Source organism: Denticeps clupeoides, chromosome 15 (genome assembly GCF_900700375.1).
Source record: "Denticeps clupeoides chromosome 15, fDenClu1.1, whole genome shotgun sequence".
Classification (NCBI taxonomy): domain Eukaryota; kingdom Metazoa; phylum Chordata; class Actinopteri; order Clupeiformes; family Denticipitidae; genus Denticeps; species Denticeps clupeoides.
Window position 1 is genome coordinate 8,927,152 of NC_041721.1, and position 20,253 is coordinate 8,947,404.

Consider the following 20,253-nt stretch of genomic DNA (forward strand, 5'->3'; position numbering starts at 1 on the left):
AGACTTCACTCGGGGGCAAATCGGACCACAGACGTACAAATCTCTCACATTTGGGGCAAAGATGTCTGATAACATCACAGTCAAGTCTGGATAAAAACGAATCCATTTTCGTTTGATTGAGATCCTACAGTATCTCCAAACCACACCAGGTCAGACAGACACAAGTCCGTGACACGCCAAAAGTGGCAGAAGTTGGGGGCATGACGGTACACTTACGCAGCCTTATTCAAATTTCACACATAATTACCTCTGATATATCGGGAATGTGTAATGTCAGAGCCGGTCAATGTTCTTTTCAAATAAAACAATCAGATTTAATTCTTTTTAAAAATAGATTCTTCTGACTCCACTGACCAAAAGTCCGATATAATAATGTGCCAATTTTTTTAATCACCAAACCAATTATAAATTATATAAAATTGGGAGAATTGTTGACTCAAGAAATTGCTATATTGCCGTTATTTTAATCTCTTAAATGAGATGTTCCACAAAAAAAAAAAAAAAAAAAAAAAAAAAAATCGACTCAAGTCTTTCTTGGCCCTAATAAGGATGTAGGGGAAAAAAAAGACCTGATGGAAATATTTATAGGTTTGGCCCAGAATTCACAAAATTGGCACACTCATGAATATCAGATTACTGTACAAGATCAAAGCTGACTCACCAGTATTTTATACTCAGTTTTCATCACTTTTCTCCTGCCTTGCCCTGCCATCGTGCTTACGCTCATTATTACTACATATTCCAGGAGGCACTTGGTGACTAGAGGCAAAAAAACAAAAGCTGGTAACAGACGAGCCGTGGCGCTGTTGTGCGAGAGTGAAAATTGAGGCATTCGAAGGCATCCACTGCTGCGCCAGTTAAACCGAGGCCTGGCAGCTCCAGCCTCTGAACATTCAACACACTGGTGCTCTGAATTACACAGAATTCCATTTTCCAATCTACTTTTTGAGATGTTGGGATATTAACTAGATTACATTAGGCACTATTTTCAAACTGGGACTAAAAGCAGCACTGCACACTAAACATGGGGCTTGCTGGCTAAGATTTTTATAAAATTGATTACATTTTGAACCACTTGTTATTTATGAAAATCCTGATGCTGCCTTTCACCTTATTGGGCCAGTTTGAAAATAGCGCCCATTCACATGAACACATGCCCATGAAATGATCATTACCATACCAGCTTAATTATCATGTTTAGAAACACTGTGCATGTTAAAACATCTCCATAGTTCCCAGGTCTACCCACCAGTACACATAAAATACTGGTGGGCTGTGGTTGGCCGAGTGAGTGGGTAAGGAAATGAGACCATAATCGGAAGGTTGCCGGTTCGGGATTGGTGCCACTGAGCAAAGCACTGTCGCCACACACTGCTCCCTGGGCGCCTGTCATGACTGCCCACTGCTCACAAAGGGTGATTGTTAAATGCAGGGCACACATTTCGTTGAGTCACCGTGTGCTGTGCTTCACAATGGCAATAACTACACTTTCATAAACTACAAGATCAACCACTCGGAGAGCAAGAGGGAAGAGAAAACCGCACATTGGCATCATTGACATCAACTAACTTTTCGCTGCACCTTTTGTTTTTAATTTTAATGGATTTAAGCATTTTCTTTTATTCACTGGAATGTGCCAAAGCTTCAGTAACTATTCAACAAGACAAAAATAGTGAACAGAAACTTTGGTGAGAGACTCACATAGACCAAAAAAATAAAAAATGAGCTGGCTGCTCATAAAAGGCATAAAACACCACAAAGTACCATATGATTCAAAAACAGCATGATTTCTTGCGTTTTGAGTGTTAAACTTACAATTTTTGGCGTACCATACATGAAAAAAAAAAAAAAATTACCACCAACTTTTGGCAATAAAATAACTATTACAGATAAATGTCAGCATCTCAATTAAACAGTGTGACACATTAAAAGTGGTAACCTGTCCAAAGTGCCCAAAATCAAACTGGCAGGTTTCATAATCCAAAATTAAAAGCAGGCATTGGGTACTTGAGTGATTTTTTTTTTTTTTTAATGAGTCTGTAAACACGCCCACATTGGCTGTATGCTAAAATAAGGCAGATGACCTGCAGCCAGTGTGTGGACAGGCCAAAAAAAATATATATATATATTTTAATAAGACAACAATATAAATGCAGTACAGTTGATGTAATATCAGCACTATAGACACAAAGCAGAGGAGGGCCACAGCTGTGTAATCTGGAGCTTTGTCCAATTGGTTCGTTCTGTTGCAAAATAGCATCTAGTGCTAATTTAGCCACAAAACCTCCAGGCTGGAATTTAGCTCTTGGTCCAGAAACCGCCTTGACTAACATGAATAACAGACCCAGGAGAGAGCTGGCCCCCAACACTGCTGAGGCCAGTCCTTTCCACAACCATACCACTGCATGAATCTTAAAAAAAAAAAAAAAAAATCAAATAAAAAAAAATGAATTAAAAAAATTAAAATAAAAAAACTTGTGTGACCTATTTCACATCATATTTCTGCAGTCCTAATTCCCCTGTGTAGAGATGAGCTGCGAAACAGATGGGCGGGGCTGGTCATTGGTGCTACAGGTCGTGTGCTTTTTCGCGTACATATTCTTGCATACACCTTGTAAAAATATATATTTACATACAACACTATCATGTCTCACGATCTACACAGGAACAAAGGAATTAAACACCTGACGCCTGGCTGAGACTGGAATGAAGCAAGGATTCGGCTGGAGTCCATCTTCAGGAGTCCCGTTGCTCTTTAAAGAGTCTCTGCAGGTTCATTAAAGGTCACAGTGCCACTTGGCACCAGAAAAGGAGAAGATGGGTGGGCCTGTCAGTCAGAACATCTTCCTGTTTCTCGAGGAGGGGGAAGTCTCCTACAGCAAGTTTGTCAGTCTGCTCCGCCTTTTCTTGCTCTTCCCGACCATGACCCTCACTCCTTTCCCAGCGCGTTAAAGGTCGGTGACTTTGTTCTCTAGCGCTGCAGCTATCTGCTGCAAACGCAGTGTCAGCTGTCTACTTTGTGCCGCCGGGTCTTCATCCAGAGACGATATGATCTGTGAACGACAGACGGCGCATGCAGATGAACTTGGCTTGCAGAGAAGGGTTAGAAACTGATATATATATATGAGAGAGAGAGAAACATACCCCATCGTAGTATTTACTGGCGTACTGGTACAGCTGGTGCAGAGCCACTTGAGTGTTCAACTTGTCTGTATGAGACTGAAGCAGGAAACAAGGTATTAACATTAAAACAGAAGACTTTTCATGATGTTGTTAGCTAGTAGCTTTAATGATGTTTGCATATGCGATTTATTGATGAGGGCCTAAATTATTCAGTCAATCATCAGGCTCCTCTCAATTATAAACTGTTTCTAAACACATCATTAAATAATCATGTTCTGGGTGACAAAGAATTATATTAGACCAAAAAATGGTAATTAAGTTTCTTTTTTTCCTGATTTATCTGTTTATGTAAATCCTGAGAATGACTTTGACCTTTACACTTGCAAATAAGCCCCACGTTCAGTGCAAATATCCATATGCATCTCTCACATCCCCACACACTTACACGTGATATTTCAGCAAGATGTGTGTTCATGTCCTGGTCGCTAACTTGTACCATCTGTCTGATGCCCTTGTAATAACTACAGAGGAGAGAAGAGCAGAATTTTTATGAAAAAAAAAAAACCCACAAAAAAAACAAAACACAACATCTACATTCAGCACAACCAGGCAGGAGATAATCAGCTGAGAGGATTATCACACTTATACTGTATCTTGCCAAACTAATACAAATGGAAATAGCTTTTGTTAGATTGCCATGTACCCTATCCATAACATGAACTATATTTGTATGTACAATTATTAATATATGTTAATACAAACAAATGTTTTAAACCTAGTTTAGAATTGCATGATTAAATACTATGGAATTCATAATGATTCAACAGCCTTGTTGAATAAAAAAAAAAAAAAAAAAAAAAAACTAGGTGTAATGGGGAATCACATTAAGCTCCCTTCCTGTGTGCATGCTTATTGATGCATCTTGCACAAAAATTTGGACAAAATTGCAAGGTTACACATAGATAAGTTGAAATTGCTTTGTCTTGTCCTATTCTGCATATGGAAAAAAAAAACATCACTCACTCTTCCACCATCTTCTTATATGTGGGGATCTCTTTTGCATAGAGTAACTTGTTGCTGGGCGATTCCTGTGGTTGAGAAATGCAGTTTTAATATAAATTGATATTAAAATCATTCCATGACGTCAGGCTGCCAGGACATTCAGAGGACATCAGAGGTCAGTGTGGAGTAGTTAACAACATTTCCTAGCCTCAGGTTGGTTAAGAACTACCAATAAGGGGGTGTGAGGAGGAGAAAGAAAGCTCACCCTGCTGAGCTTGTGCTCGGTCTTGGTGCAGGCGTCCATGAAGGTCTGAGCAATTACAGAAAGTGAGGCGTCCACCACCTCGGTCACATGCACATCAAAGATGAAGTGAGGATTCTTCAGAATGTTCACCCAGAACCGCAGCGGGAGACTGAAGAGAGAAAGAAGGTACACACAATTATGATTCAGAGACAAATACAAAAAAAAAAAAAAAATCAATCTTGCTTAGGCCTTTCTCAATGGATGTGTGGGACTTGTTGGCCAGTCAATGGTCAAGTGAAAACACTGTTCTGAATTTGATTCCCACAATGACCAAGTAGTGAGCATGGGAGCTGCCAGTCACAGGGCTCCTCAGATTATGAACTTTACTTCTTTTTTTTTTTTTTTTTTTTTTTTTAAACATATTAAGACCATGTTCATAACTGATAGTTTCTCTTCTTCAAGGTACAGATAACTACCATGAGTGTCTTTCTTGAGTAGATCCCGAGGACATCTTTAATTTTACACTAGAAAGAAACTGAATCAGGAGTAGTCTGATCAGATTGCAATATTCCATTCATGAACCATTATCATGCTGAAAGAGGGTGCTGCCATGAGGGAATGGGTCTACATGGGCAGTAACAATGTTTAGGTAGGTGGTAAGTAAAATTTTACAACATGAATGATGTAAAAATCATCATATTCCCTTCCCCATCAATAAATAATGGACATTTAATTGTGCAGAGATAAATATATTCATTTGACCAGTTTCAACCTCATAAAACTGATTAAATGCTGTTTATATCACCCATCACCCACCCTCCACCCATCACTGAGTTTTCAGAAACCAACAGCAGGTCGTGTTGGTTGTAAATGGGCAGTTATTCTGTAGTGTCTGTATAGGGGTCTCTCTCTCTCTCTCTCTATGTAAGGATTTGTGTGTGTGCGTGTCTCTCTCTCACGGTGTGTGTGAGACAGAAGTAATTTGGTTTTTCCTGATTTCTTGAACATCTCTAATCTGCTCCAGTTTTCACCTGTTCGCTTTGGCTTTAGAACAAACCTCACGTTTCTCTTGCCTGGCAGAGAATAAATAATTTACCGGAGAGGAAGTGAGAGTGAGGGCCCTCCTGAGACTCGCAGGTGTTACCTAAGACATGTAAATATCTCATCACGCTCAGAAAATGTGAGTGAGTGTAAAGGAGAGAGAGTGAAGGAGCATGCATCAATCACAAGTGAGAGATGCGGTCAGGTAATAAAAAATAAATAAAAGATTGTGTAGCTTGTGTAAGCTTGTGTAAGCTTTCTGTATTTCTCTATTTAATACTATATTTATAAAGAATAAAAATTTATGGCAAGAAATTTTACTTAAAAAGTGCATTTCAAAAGATGAGTTAAAGGGAAACCTTTTGAAAGTATACACAATTGGTCAAAGATTCAAATCTTTCCCTTTTTTTTGCTAAAATTCTAGCAGTTTAATGTCTCACTGTACACTGAAAACTGAAAACAACAACAACTGAAGTATTTTATATCTAAGTATTTGAAGTATTTTATATATAATAATCATGCTTTGCATTCCAGGCAAATGGGAACTTTAGTCAATGTTCTGGCATAGCTTGGATTTGGCTCATTATCTTGCTGTTGAATTCCGAACCAACTAGGCTAATACAAGAGGGTCCTGCATGGTGACATCAGAGCTATAACTATAAAATCAATTACACACCCCTAATATACACACAGCTGGTGTGCGTATGTACACATGTATGTATGTATGTATGTATGTACCTGTTAGTCTTCCAGATATGGATGGTCTCCTCGTCAACGATGTCATGTTTCTGTGCCTGCTCGTCTAGGAAGTCGAAGAAATACTTCACAGCAGGCGGGACCACCGCGCCCGAACACAACACACTTCGGAAGAAATCATCCACAAACTGCTGAAGCGTACCCTGTGAGACGTGCAAACACAAATGGTGAGTTCAAACTCATTCTCATGCTGAGCATCATGTGCTGAACCTTCTCACACTGTCATGAATTTGGGTCTCTCCTGATCTAATGAGATTTGCGTTCGAATTTGTGCTGCATTAAAATTCAGTGCTGCAGCGCTGCTATCATGGCTGTTTTATTCAGATACCTGAATTATTCATTGTCTGTTCTCATACACTTAGGTGTGGGACAGAATGTAATGTGTGTGTGTCTCACAACTGAGACCTTTCTATGTCTATAATGCACGTGTGAGTGTGTGATGGTCAATTTATACCTTCACGGACAGCAGTCTGGTCAGGTAGATCTCAGTGATTGCTTTAGTTGTGGCCTTGTCCTTTATGCTGCCTCTCTTTGACTTCACCTCCTCCATGTCATCAGCTGACCGCACCAGATGGAAAACCTTATCGTCCTCCAGCAGGGCATTTCCTGAACAAGAAACACAGTTGTATATTTAATATACATACATAAAGTGAAGTGATTGTCACTTGTGATACACAGCAGCACAGCACAGGGTGCACACAGTGAAATTTGTCCTCTGCATTTAACCAATTGCCCTGAGTGAGCAGTTGACAGCCATGACAGGCGCCCGGGGAGCAGTATGTGGGGACGGTGCTTTGCTCAATGGCACCTTGGCGGATTGGGACTCAAACCTGCAAATTTCTGATTACAGGGCCGCTTCCTTAACCGCTAGGCCACCACTGCCCTAATAGAAAGTGCACCGCTCCCAGAGGCACTGCAATACCTGGTTGATGCGTGGAGCGGAATGAGGAAGCCCCTTTGCCAACTCCCTGTTCTAAAAATGTGCTTAATATGTAGTCCACCGCTGGGGGACGTATCAGATATTAAACTGATAAGAACAAATACTACACTTGATCTTGGCCATCCATCCATCCATCCATCCATCCATCCAAACATACGAGTGGAAAAGTTTGGTGAGAATTATGAACAACCTAGAAGTAAAACAAGAAATGTAGGACCAAGGCAATCAAGGTTATTAAGGACAAATCACATCCAAGCAACAGCCTGTTCCAAACGCTAAAATGTTTTCTTAGTGATTATGTCTCTGTGTCTTATGTCCTCCATACTATCTAAATCCCTCTTTTATTATATTTATATATTTAGGGGCAGTGGTGGCCTAGCGGTTAAGGAAGTGGACCCGTATTCAGAAGGTTGCCGAAGGTTGTTCGAATCCCAATCCACCAAGGTGCCACTGAGCAAAGCACAGTCCCCACACTCACCAAGGGTGATGGGTTAAATGCAGACGACACATTTCTCTGTGTGCACCATGTGCTGTGCATCACAATGACAATCTCTTCACTTTATAATTTTCTTTTCCTTTATTCAGCAAACTGTCAACAGCAAAAACAGGATGAATGTTTTACTGTTATAGCTATACACATGACTGCTAAAAAACTTAAATCATGAATCCAAGAATCTCGAATGCACTTGCTGATGCAACTACCTTGTGTCTTGTTGCCACATGACCAGTCATGAATCCATTTTTAACAGTTTTAAAAATGTGTTTTTTCCGTTTCAGTAAAAAATCTCATATAGATATAATCCTACAAAATCCCTGACTTTGTGTCAGTGTACCTGAAATATTAAATGCTGCTTGTTTGAAGGCAAAGGCAAGCAACACCAAATAATTATTTGATTTGGATTCTGCTTTGTTTGCTCCCTTTGCATCTTGAAAATTGTTAAGAAAGTATTTAGATTTTTTAAAGCATTCTTAGTTTCAATCATTTATTTAAAACACCAGCCAATATGTATGTTGACGTATGTACACACACAAAACACAAAAATATCTGATAAGAAAACGAAAGAGTGGAAGACCACTAGTGTAATACAGCAGGAAGAATAAAAGCACACTCACTCTCCTCATGAGCGTCCTGGTTCTGATCAATTGACTGTTGTGTGTGAAGCACTCTGGACAGGACAAGGGTGGCGTTGTCTCGTACCTGAATTCAGTACAAAGACTACTTCAATCCAGACCCATTTAAGCCATTTAATGTGTTTTGACTGATTTACATGCTTGCTTAAATTTCTCTTTTTTTAACACATGAGAAATTCATAAACAGTTAAAATAGTGTTCTCAGGCTGCAGAGCTGGAGCTCACATTGTAATGCGCTAGCGTGTTGAGTCTCCTCCAGCGTCCTTCCTTCTGTGAGGTCAGGTCAAGGTCTGACAGGATCTGCCCTGTGGAGCCAGGGCGCCACTCTGTGGGGCAGAGGCAGGCAGTGCAATATGAAACATAAGCATATGTACACACCCAGAAAGAAATGTAGCCTGCAAGATACTGAGCAGCTGCTTAAACAACGAGCTGCACAGAGACATGTAACTCAAGTGAAATTATTCACAATTTAATGGTCAATAAGACTTACAGACTTACTCAGACTTTTGAAAACTATCTTAAAAATAGCAATAATTCTGAACAGATTTATGGAAATGTCAACAGTCTAAATTGATTAGATTCCTAAACTTTCTGAATTTAAGATACTGAAAATCAGGTGCAGTTGAATTTGTAGAATTATTCATAAAATTTGTATAATGGTGGAGCAACCATGAAACAAGGATTAGAAATGATCCAATGAACTGTTCAATATAAAAAACCTAAAATAAAATGAAACAAAAAAAGTTAAATTAATTAAGTTTCTGAAACGACTATAAATGCAGAAACGTTATTATCCATTGTTCTATAGCATTCCAACAGATGCCTCTAAAAATGGGAAAGTAAAATTAGGTAACGAACTCATGGACTCAAACTCTGAGACTTTGCGCATTGGATCTCTTATCTCTTGCCCGTACTATCTGAATGGCATTTGATGTTATTAGGTTCAACATGATCATTGTTTTCATGCCTGATGTTCTGTAAATCCGCTTGGCTCCCATTGTGTAATCTACTGCTGCAGTATTACCATTAATGGCTGAACTGTTCGTTTGTAACTGGATGCTTAAAGACGCTGCGATGATGGGTTCTCTCTTACCCAGAGCCACGCTCTCCACTTTGGGCCGCTGTGAGTATGGCAAGTTCCTGTAGACCTGCTCAATAATCTTCTCCTTGACTTGAGAGATTGTGTCACAGTTCAGGACCTTCACAGGAGTCACATCTGGCCCCTCCCCATGCACCAGCACCTGCAGAGTCTTAGGACAGGTAGACACCAGTCAATTACCCCTATACAGAAAAGACTTACTCACTGTTCACTTGATTCATTAGGCCAGACAAGAAACTGTTAAAATACTTCAAACCAATATAAGTGACTGGTTTTCCAATAATTTCCCATCATTTTTGTGTCTGAACCCTCAAAGCACCATTTCAAGAATGAAAAGTGAATGAAATGTTGAACAGAAATATCTTGTTGCAACCCATAGTTATTATTTATTTAGCCCTTTTGGCCAAATAATGTTATTGCAAACTACTAATCACTGAAAACCTGTCACAAGTGATTGTCATTGTATAACACACACAACAAAATGTGTCCTCTGCATTTAACCATCAACTTTGGTGAGTAGTGGGCAGCCATGAAAGGCGTGTGGGGACGGTACAAGGTTCTCAGTGGCACCATGGCAGTCCGGGACTCGAACCGGCAACCTTCCGATTATGGGTTCATTTCCTTACACGCTAGGCCACCTCTGCCCCACTGTGTGAATGGTGTGAAACCACCATGAAAACAGCTTTCTATAAATACTCATAATTGGACGTCATATGTTTTCACCCTCTCATGTTGGACTGGGTACAGACTGGATTTTTAAAATGCTTCATGGTAACAAATAAGTTAGCTTCTTTGCACAAAAAGAAGAATTTCTCTGCCTCGCCTAAACCATCCAGACCAGCCTAATTACCAAATTTGAAAATGCACTGAAGAGGCTGGCATCGGTTTGCATGTGTGAGTCGATAAATTCTGCATTCTTTAAGGTTTAATCAGTTAACCCAGAGATGGCTATCCTTCTCTTGGAGAAGTCAATTACTGTGGGGAATGTGATTATAGGGCATGGAATCGGTCTAGGAGAGGTTTTTATCATGCCAGTGATGGATTCTTTAGTTGCTTTATAGACTCTGGCTCTCTGGTCAGCACATCTGACATTAAAATTAAAAGACCAACCAACATTTGGTCTCAGTCCCCTCAAGTGGTCTGGTCAAAACAAAACTTAATACAATGAATGAGGAAAGCACCACTGTGGCAGTAGCTCTGATGGGTGCAGGTAGGGCTTCAAAGAGCATCATTGTATGCATGGATGTAGCGGAAGAACACTCGCCTATGAAGGTTGAAAGTCCACTTACTACCATTGTGTCCCTGACACTTAACCCCAAGAGTCTCTGTAAGTTGCTCTGAATAAGGGCATCTGACAAACACCGTAAATGTACCAATAGTATTGCGGGATACTCACCAACACAAAGTACTCCACGTCGTCTCCCAGAAGCCCAGTGTCATTCAGGGTATACTTGGCTTTCTTCAGTTTAGCATCAACTGGGCCCTTTTCAACCTGGTGCTTGATGGCCTTGAAGAGTTTATAGAGGGGTTCCCCAGCCGTGTCCTGAATGAACCCATACAAAGTATTACAAACACACACACACACACTACATAATATAAAGCCACTAAATAGCTCTCCGTAAGCTTTCTGGTTTTGCAAAAGAAGTGCTAGATTTCTGGGGAATCCAAATTTCTTCTGACTTAAAACCGTTGACACTGCATTAACATCTGAGAAATTCACTTGCCGGCAACCTCATTAGAAATGCATAGCCTGCAGAGCTGTACCATATAGGTGGAATTGTTGCTTTAATCCATTTTGGACCACAGGAAAACTGCAGGCTGAATATTTTTGGGGTGTGAACCACTCTCTACTCCGCATTGACTATAAGATATAAAGCGCTCTGAAATCTTGTTCATGATGCTTCCGTCCTACTAAAGTTACAAGATTCTTTACTGTAGCTGACCGCCACAAACCTCTCACTTGAAGTGATCCAACATCTAGAAAAAGTGTAACATAAGAGCATATTTAGTGTAACATAAGAGCATATATATCTGTGTGCTTTGGCAACTGTCGAGTCATTGATCTAAACCAGCTAAAATGGACTGTCAAAGCATCTCTCCCTCCACCACAGGGCATCTTCCACAAGCGCTTCTCCAAGAGGGACCCTTCTCATGCCTTCCATCTGGCTGACGCCATCGCCGCATTGGCACCCAATCCACCAGACTTTCCTACCAGCCCTCAGACTGCTGAATTCACTCCCTCCTCCACACACAAACATGGACTGTTAACTGACTGAACTGCACTTTACACTATCACTGTCACTGTGATGAATATGCTGCTTTATGGACAACAACCTCATTCTCAGGAATTAAAATTACATATATGTATCCTACTTCTAGCCTAAAGTATATGGATATACAGTACAGGCCAAAAGTTTGGACACCTTCTCATTCAATGTGTTTTCTTTATTTTCATGACCATTTACATTGATAGATTCTCACTGAAGGCATCAAAACTATGAATGAACACATGTGGAGTTATGTACTTAAGAAAAAAATGTGAAATAACTGAAAACATGTTTTATATTCTAGTTTCTTCAAAATTTGCTCTGGTTACTGCTTTGCACACTCTTGGCATTCTCTCGATGAGCTTCAAGAGGTCGTCACCTGAAATGGTTTTCCAACAGTCTTGAAGGAGTTCCCAGAGGTGTTTAGCACCCCAAACCATCTCGATTGGGTTCAGGTCCGGTGACTGTGGAGGCCAGGTCTCCAATTTTTGTGAAGTACATTACTTCACATTCATAGTTTTGATGCCTTCATTGAGAATCAATGTAAATGGTCATGAAAATAAAGAAAAACACATTGAATGAGAAGGTGTGTCCAAACGTTTGGCCTGTACTGTATATTATTTTTTATAACTGGAGCCTCGTCATCTTGTCTTTCTATATACTGGACAATATATCTAAGCTGACAGTTTACTTTGACTGGTTGCTCCAAAGCATGTGGAACAGATGTTTGAGGCTCAGAAAAAATTGAAATTGTTTTATTTGATTGAGGATTGTCACGTTTCAAAATAAAAGGACAATGCTAATCGCCCCCAACAGCTTTCATTGCTTTCAACAAATTTACCCACAACCCCATGCACCCGCTCCGCTTTAGGAACCACTGGTGTAGAGAATTTCTTTTCTGGATAAGGTAGGTTCTGGATTCATTCTGTTGAGCTCAGCTCGCTTTACAATTTAAATCCGCTTCTACTTCAGCAGCAACAGCAACACTAATCCCAGCCTTAAGCAAGTCAATTAGCAAAAAAAGACATTTCCAGCTACAGAGGACCAGATACGATACTGTAGCAATACCTGACGGATCATAACATGAACAAATGCTTGTAAAATGTTCATAAAAAGCTGTACAGTCACAACAGAGACAAGTTCCTTCCTTAATCTGACTGTGTGCTTGTAAAATGTTCATAAAAAGCTGTACAGTCACAACAGAGACAAGTTCCTTCCTTAATCTGACTTTGTGAACTATATATCCCAGCGTGATGGGTTCACATTACAGGTACAACAGGTCTGACCGGCCAGCAATGGCCAACCCTGATGCTTGGAATTTCTGACGTTGAGAAATAACAGACATTTTGGGTCAGCAACAAGAGTCAGAAAACAGAAATGGCTGAAATCATGTTGCCTGAAACCTCTGAGCTGAAACAGCAAGACAAAAGCCCAAAACTGCTATGGATAAGGGCTTATTAAACACTGCAGGCTATTTACGTCTTCTAAAAAAATGACAATGACAAGGTGTACAATAAAATCAGTTTAGTTTTTTGTAAAATGTATTGTTTTGGTTTAATTTTAAAGTGTACTATTAATGATTTCCCTAGCCATGCGTTCCCGAGCGCACAGAGCAACTACACAAGCCCAAACGTGTCAGTTTTTTGGTGTCAGCATCTGATGAAAATTAGAGGCTGACAATTTTTCATGAGTCACAGGATTCCTGTGGGATTCCCACAGGAAGTCAAGCTCAATATTAATCATGTGATTGGGAGGGGACGGCTGGTGATATGTAACCTTAACACAGGTCTCAGACTGTCACTTTTGTTATCACTTTTATGAAATGAAAGTGTTCGGCAGGTATGGTATTTGTGAGATTTCCTTTGTGCTTTGACTTTCACTGTGCCTCTACTACTGTAATTTAATGATTCCCACTTTCAAATAGGCAGCCTGTAAATGACCGCTGCTCATTGGGAACAGAAGGATTTTGACAATCATAAATATCTTTGCTGCAAATTTACTTCAAATATTGTGATAATTATATGACCACGTCCAAAATATACATGTGAAATCCATGACCATACTACAGTCGTAGAAAGAAGTTTCTGCAAAGGACAAGGTCATCACAACGGAAGTGGTAGCTCTTCATCTAGGACATTAATAATAATATTAATAATAACAATAGAATGCATGGATGGACAATGGTAAGATCTGTCTACTGGCTGCTGTTAAAGATTGAACGTACCTTAAGAAACTGGTACAGACAGATGGACATCCAGTTGCACAGCATCCTCTCAACTACAGTCTCTGACCTGTCCACAGAAACCAGAGGGGGGAAAAAGGAAACAAATTAAACACACACATAAGTGTGCACACCTCCTGCAGACATACCGCAGGACGTCTTATTACTCTTTAAACTTTTCAGACTGCAGCTCATGTTTTTAAAATGTGTGACTGATGTTGTTGCCAATGTTTCACCGCCTTCAGTAAAAACTATGATGACAAGGCTGAAATCAGTATGGGGTCCATCATTCTCTCTCTACACACACACACACACACACACACACACACACACACACACACACCTTCTCAGCATGAGTTTGGGGTTCTTGCTGTGAACATGCTCCTCCATCAGCTCCAGCAGCAGAGTTCTCATGATGTCTGTGTAGTATTCCAACTTCCCGTGCAGCGCCACCGTCAGGAGGGAGGCAAAATACACCCTGGCCCGTGCATTAAAGTCAGGACGACCTTCTAGTGTGCGGATAAACTGTAGAACAGGAGAGACAGAGCAAAAAACACATATGTATATACAAATATACACAAATATATATACAAGTATATCAGACATTTTTGGGGTAGGGAGGCAATTGTTTTGGGGTGAAAGACACATGTAAATGGTCTTATTGTCTACAGGTGTGCCTTATATTGGGGCCAATACCAAGAGACAACCTTTCTCAATGTGGCATCAATTTCAACATTCTGTGAATATAAAACGCTGGTTTGATCAGTACGTCATTCAAACAGCCAGGAAGACAGGAAGACACGTCACTTAATGGACAAGCAGCGTCACCTGGCCATGGTGCGGCTTCTGGTCAGTGGCCAGAAGTCAGATGTTGCTTATGAACTTGGTGTCTCAAAGGGTCATCAGCAGACTTGCATCAAGACACAGAACTACAGGCAGAGTTCATGACAGACCGCAATGATGACAAGTACCTAGAGACCTATGCACTCAGACATCGTTATGCAACTGCCACAAGGCTGCAGGCCTGTTTACGAGATGCGAGGGGCAATGCCAGACGACCGATGCAGGTGACTCCACTGACACCAAGACACCACCGTGAAAGTTTGCAGTGGGCACAAGACCATGTGACCCAGACAATGCAGCAGTAGTCTACCGTCCTGTTCACTGATGAGCGTCACATCAGCATTGCTGAAGAAGGCGAGGTGAGCAATATGCTGAGGTCAACATGGTCCCCAGGGTTTGCTTTGGTGGAGGAGGTATGAGCAGGCATTACAAGTCAAATTTTTTGGCCACTGAATATTAAACTAATAAAAATTGTGTTTCTTCCAATACATTATTAGTAATATCAAAGGGAATTTCTACTTATTTCATTAAAATTCAAAGCAAATAGGAAAAGCACTCATGCAAATAACAATATCCCTAACCTATTTTGAGTAGTGCACATGTGTTTAAGCACAATGCACATTCTCTGCATGAAAAAGCCCAACCGCTGTGGATATATGGCTAAAAAAAATCTGCAGTCCTGTCATGTTCTTGTCAGAATGAAACAGCAGCAGATAAAACTTCCATGCTTTTATACAACTACTTTTAGGGCCATAAAGAGGAGGAACGGTTCTTAGCTCCACTCAAAGAAGCCTTTTCTATGATCACTACCAATTAAGAATGGCAGATGTACGATATAAGAAGAGAAGATTCAAAAAGGTACCCTTTTATGTTTATAGTGCCTTTGAAAAACCACATGAAGATATAGTCAGGGTTTTGCTGGTACTGCTCTACTGTGAAAAATTTATATAGTGCTGTAATTGTTGAACATTTTGGGAACCTTAATTTATTATTCATTTTATAGCACTGTGTATGCGATTGTTGGATTGTTTTGTTGTTTTACAAGCAAGGTGGGAAAAAGAGTACATCCTTAATCGCAAGGTACAATATATGTTAAAACACATTAACTAATGTGTTTAAAGGACAAAGGGTTCATCTTTCACATTGAAACCGTCTTTCCTTCTATTTTCTGGGAAAAGAACACAAAAAGGTGTGTTTGTGTGTGTGCGTGAGTGTGTGTGTGTGTGTGTGTGTGTGTGTGTGTGTGTGTGTGTGTGTGAGGACCTACATTTATGAGGAAAGTCTTGCTGTTAAGCAGGTTGGAGAACTGGTTGAGAGCTTGAGCCACAATGGTCCTGCGGGATTCTGGGATATCTAGCTTGCCAGTGATCATGACATCATTAGCACCATCCTTAGAGGGTAGGAAGAAGACACGGTCTGTATAGGTCTTATAGTCCAGGAAGGGGATCCGGGCTTCACTCAAGTCACTAGTATGGTCTTCCATCTCTATCATTAAATCTGTCAAAGCAGGAGTCAGATATCAAGTCCAATAGTCAAGAAATTGTATTATTTGCAGATACACAAAAAGCCCCTTTTTACAAATACATTTAACAACCTACTTCATAGTTACATATGGAAAATTATTTAAGGTCCCGTATTATGAATTTTTTTTCTTGCTTTTATATAGGTCTTAGTGGTCCCCCAATACTAGAACTGAAGTTCTTTCTGAAGTTCAGCTTTGGTTACACAACCATTTGTTGTGTATATACATTTGTGCTCATTTTTACATCTAAATCACTGAGCAACTGCAATGCTTTGCACATTTGAAAGTCATGACTGTCTGTTAGGGGTGATTAAATTAATCATATGATTGATGCATCACAATGCAGACGTGGACTATTCTGCATCAATGCAGTGCAGAGCATAATTGATTACATCATAATGACATTGATTGGTGATATCTGGTGGCAGCATAAAAATTCTTGTTAAAAAGTAGTGACTGTGGCTGCCTTATCTGAGTACAGCACTGCTCTGAGTAGGAGTTTCACGCTGTGCGGCATGGCACGTATTCTCGCATGCCCAGTAGCTGTTCTTTCTGCCACGAAACACGAAGCAGGAATGGAGGAAAAGCTCATCTGAGTGTCAAGAATTAACAAACACATCATTGTCTTACCGAGAGTTTAGAAAACCAGGCACTCTTTATACATATCACCATTTTGACCACTGCATAGCATAGACAGGCTGGGGGAACTAGTGTTAATGTTAAATTTCACTTTGTGAGTTTTCTATAATAGGGGACCTTTAACTATTCACTCACTCATTACATGGCCTTAATGCACACTGTGATGCTGTTCATTTGTACCTAAAGAGTAAGTAATTACATTTAGCGACTCTACATCTTTAATTGTATAACCATAACTATTAATGCATTTAAGACATGTTCATTCAGAGCTGCTACACCAACATTCTGGCAAAATTTTGGGACACCATGGCAGGGATTTACACTGCCAGAAGCAGTCACTACATCAGACTAGAGCTGTAATTATCGGCCCGAGCCAGACTTCAGTCTATAGTACCTATCCTTTCTATATGATTTGCTGCTTAAAAAATAGTTTAGGTTATTAGTGCTGTTGATAAACGTTAATTTAATTAATGAAATTTACTTTGATTTGCAATTCTCACCGTCAGATTATTCATTTTAATTATCTTGAGAGAGATCGTGAAAATGGATTCTGAGAAGGCTAAACAGAGGCTATGGGGAGTGTATCAGTACACTTTGCTGTCACTGTAGATTGTTGCTGGGCTAAAATGTTCACAGATGTTCACCTTTTTCAACAAATACCACATTCAGATTAGACTGACAAGCTTGTCAATCAAGTTGCATGTTTAATTAACTGATGATCCAGGACTGATTGCTCTCCTCACAGAAAGAAAACTTCATCTATATTAAGATATTCTATTCTAGACAAATTAACAATTACTGTACAATATCAAGATACACAAGACATCCTACATAGACATAATTCTAGTCATTAACAAACATATTGTATTGTTAATGAGATGCAAACGCTCTGCTTGCTGTTTAAAAAAAATCTTTTGAACATTTCAGCAAACACACACACACACACACACACCTGTGAACTCCTTCTTGCAGCGCTCACGTACGCTCTCCTCCAAATTGCCCAGCTGCCTCTTGACTTTTTCATACTCTCTCTCCGCCTGCTGACTCTTCCTCCTGACAAAGGACACACACACACAACACGAAAAAAAAAAAAAAAAAACACCATTGATACCCCGCCATTCCACTCAGCACCTTGAGGAGAACCTGCTAGTAGAATACCTGTAGCAGTAGACTGACACGAGGATGAAGAGCAACATTGGAATGATGACCGAGGGAATGATGATGGCGAGCGGGACCTCATAAGGCTTCAAATATTCCACTGAGCCAACCTTCCACTCACCGTTCCCAAACTTAATCTGGAAAAAGAGACCACACAGAAACACCGGCTGACATCCATAAATCTGTAGGTAGCCTGGCGTCACTTTAGGGTCAGACCATAAATAAATTGGTTCAGAACTAGACAAATTGCTTCACAGCTGGAAACAAAACACAATCATTTTTCAGTTTGTATTGTGACTCCATCAGTGAGTGTCATTTAGATGGCTTTAGCTGAAGGCAATTTATTGTAAAGTCCTCGGTGCATCAGGAATCCCCGACAGCAGATGTTCCATTAAACCAGTGGTTCCCAACCTGGGGTCCACGCCCGCCCGAGGGGGGAGCGCAGAATTGTATCTATGCTGAGGTTAAATCTTGGCCCAGGTCAGGTTTGTACTCAATTTCTTTCATTTTAATCAGGGTCAGGTCGGATCAAGCTTGTGCAGTAAATGATCGGTCAGCAAACAAAAATTTCATGTCTATAGTACTTATTCCTTTCGTATATTTCACTGCTTACAAATTTGTTTCGGTGGTTTTTAAAAAGTGTTTCTCATGTTTTTTTATTAAAACATAATGAAATATTCATTAGATTTGCAATTCATTTGCTTTACGAATCTAGTAATCAGGTAACTGAGGTCTAGTTACTGATCTAGTTACCACCCATAATGAGCCCCATTGTGACCCTGTCACTGCAAAGATCATATCCCCGGTGCAATGAGTCATTCATTAGGTTCATTCATTAGGCTCTCACCACGAGGTCCAGCATGTCGGCGGTGGTGTCTCTTCGCTGTCGCCTGCTTCGGGATGTGGGTCGGACCAGCGGAGCCTCCAGGAAGAGGTAATCATCGTTCAGGATGGTAACGTTGCAGCGACTGTCGCCCACAAATGCCTCAGCCTCGCTGGCCGTCATGGCTTTCGAGAATCCTCGACCCTGAGGGCAAGATCCCATCCAATCATTCATTAATCACTTGTTATTAATGAATTCGTACAATCTGGTCCTAGATCAAAGCAAATAAAATTCAAATATATTTTGACAAATGTAACCAGTTTTGTCCCACGTGTTTTACAGTTGCAGTAGTTTGCTGATATAACATCAACAGAAATAAATGTGAAGAGCTACCATGTTTTAAACCAGCTTAGCAAATGCTGTTGGTGTATAATTATTCCCGACATCAAGAAGACTTAACTTTAACTTTAAAAGTGGGAGGAGTCCATAGCAAGGACTGACAGCTGTCATGCACACTTTGAAATGAACGCATTTCAAAATAAAAAACTGCTATGCATTCTGCATGATGTAGAAATTTCGTCTGATCACAACCTTTTCATAAACGTAACTCATAAGTGTAATTGCTCATGAACGGAAAATTCTGAGCTGTACATCAACTGTGGTAGAATCAGGTACAGTATTTTAAACTACTGAATCTGACCATCAAACGTCTCCAACAGGATACATCTCACAGAGCAGTTCTAACACATCAAGACTTGAGGAAGGAACACATTCAACCACTGAAACATCACACATTCCTGCAGGTGAAGTTGAAGCCTGGGGTGCAAGCCTGCCGGGTGGTTGTAGGCTAGTGGGTTAGACGCTCGCCACGGGTTCAAACCCCACTTACTACCATTGTGTCCCTGAGAAAGACAATGTCTCCAGGGCGACTGTCCCTGTAACTACTGATTGTAGGATCACTCCGGATAAGGGCGTTTAATGAATGTGGTGGTGTCTTCCATTCTGAGAATAGATTCCAAAATATAAAGACACGAACAATAGGATTTATCTCTCAGAGTCACTGATAAACTGTGAAGTGACAATTTCAAATCACTCAACGATTTCAGCACAACTGAAAGGCTGATTTAATGCTTCCTGCATGGAAGAAAATGACCTCAATGCGTATTACCCTCTGATTGCACGATATCACATTTGCCTAATGATTAGTACCGGTTGTTTTCCAATCATCATAGTTACGAGATGCTGTTTCTGTAGTGTGCAATGTGTTCCTGATCATCGCCTGTCTCCCAGTTGCAGCCATTTTATTTAATAGTAAAACACTTCTGCATGACTCTCTCGGTCTCTCTCCTTTTACTGCAATTAAAGGCAAGAGTTACACAACTTGTTCCAGTTCTGCTTCATTAATATTTGATCGGCAAAAAGAAGAAATGGAAATCATGGTCAG

General features: G+C 40.3%; 1 protein-coding gene and 1 pseudogene across 1 annotated transcript in view; both read right to left on the reverse strand.

Moving 5' to 3' along the window:
• Window positions 1-540: 540 nt before the first annotated feature.
• Window positions 541-20,253, reverse strand: part of LOC114764687 (plexin-B2-like) — a 47,873-nt gene continuing 28,160 nt past the window's right edge. The window contains exons 20-36 of the mRNA XM_028954508.1: window positions 18,834-19,013; window positions 17,987-18,123; window positions 17,781-17,881; window positions 15,935-16,164; window positions 14,168-14,349; window positions 13,828-13,894; window positions 10,733-10,879; window positions 9,331-9,487; window positions 8,463-8,563; window positions 8,220-8,304; window positions 6,621-6,772; window positions 6,149-6,309; window positions 4,391-4,538; window positions 4,147-4,211; window positions 3,569-3,644; window positions 3,145-3,219; window positions 541-3,053 (exon numbers count right to left, since the gene is read on the reverse strand). Coding sequence (XP_028810341.1) covers window positions 2,949-3,053; window positions 3,145-3,219; window positions 3,569-3,644; window positions 4,147-4,211; window positions 4,391-4,538; window positions 6,149-6,309; window positions 6,621-6,772; window positions 8,220-8,304; window positions 8,463-8,563; window positions 9,331-9,487; window positions 10,733-10,879; window positions 13,828-13,894; window positions 14,168-14,349; window positions 15,935-16,164; window positions 17,781-17,881; window positions 17,987-18,123; window positions 18,834-19,013 — 2,169 coding nt within the window. The 3' untranslated portion in view covers window positions 541-2,948. The remainder of the gene's footprint in view (window positions 3,054-3,144; window positions 3,220-3,568; window positions 3,645-4,146; window positions 4,212-4,390; window positions 4,539-6,148; window positions 6,310-6,620; window positions 6,773-8,219; window positions 8,305-8,462; window positions 8,564-9,330; window positions 9,488-10,732; window positions 10,880-13,827; window positions 13,895-14,167; window positions 14,350-15,934; window positions 16,165-17,780; window positions 17,882-17,986; window positions 18,124-18,833; window positions 19,014-20,253) is intronic.
• On the reverse strand, window positions 7,055-7,233 carry LOC114765428 (uncharacterized; annotated as a pseudogene).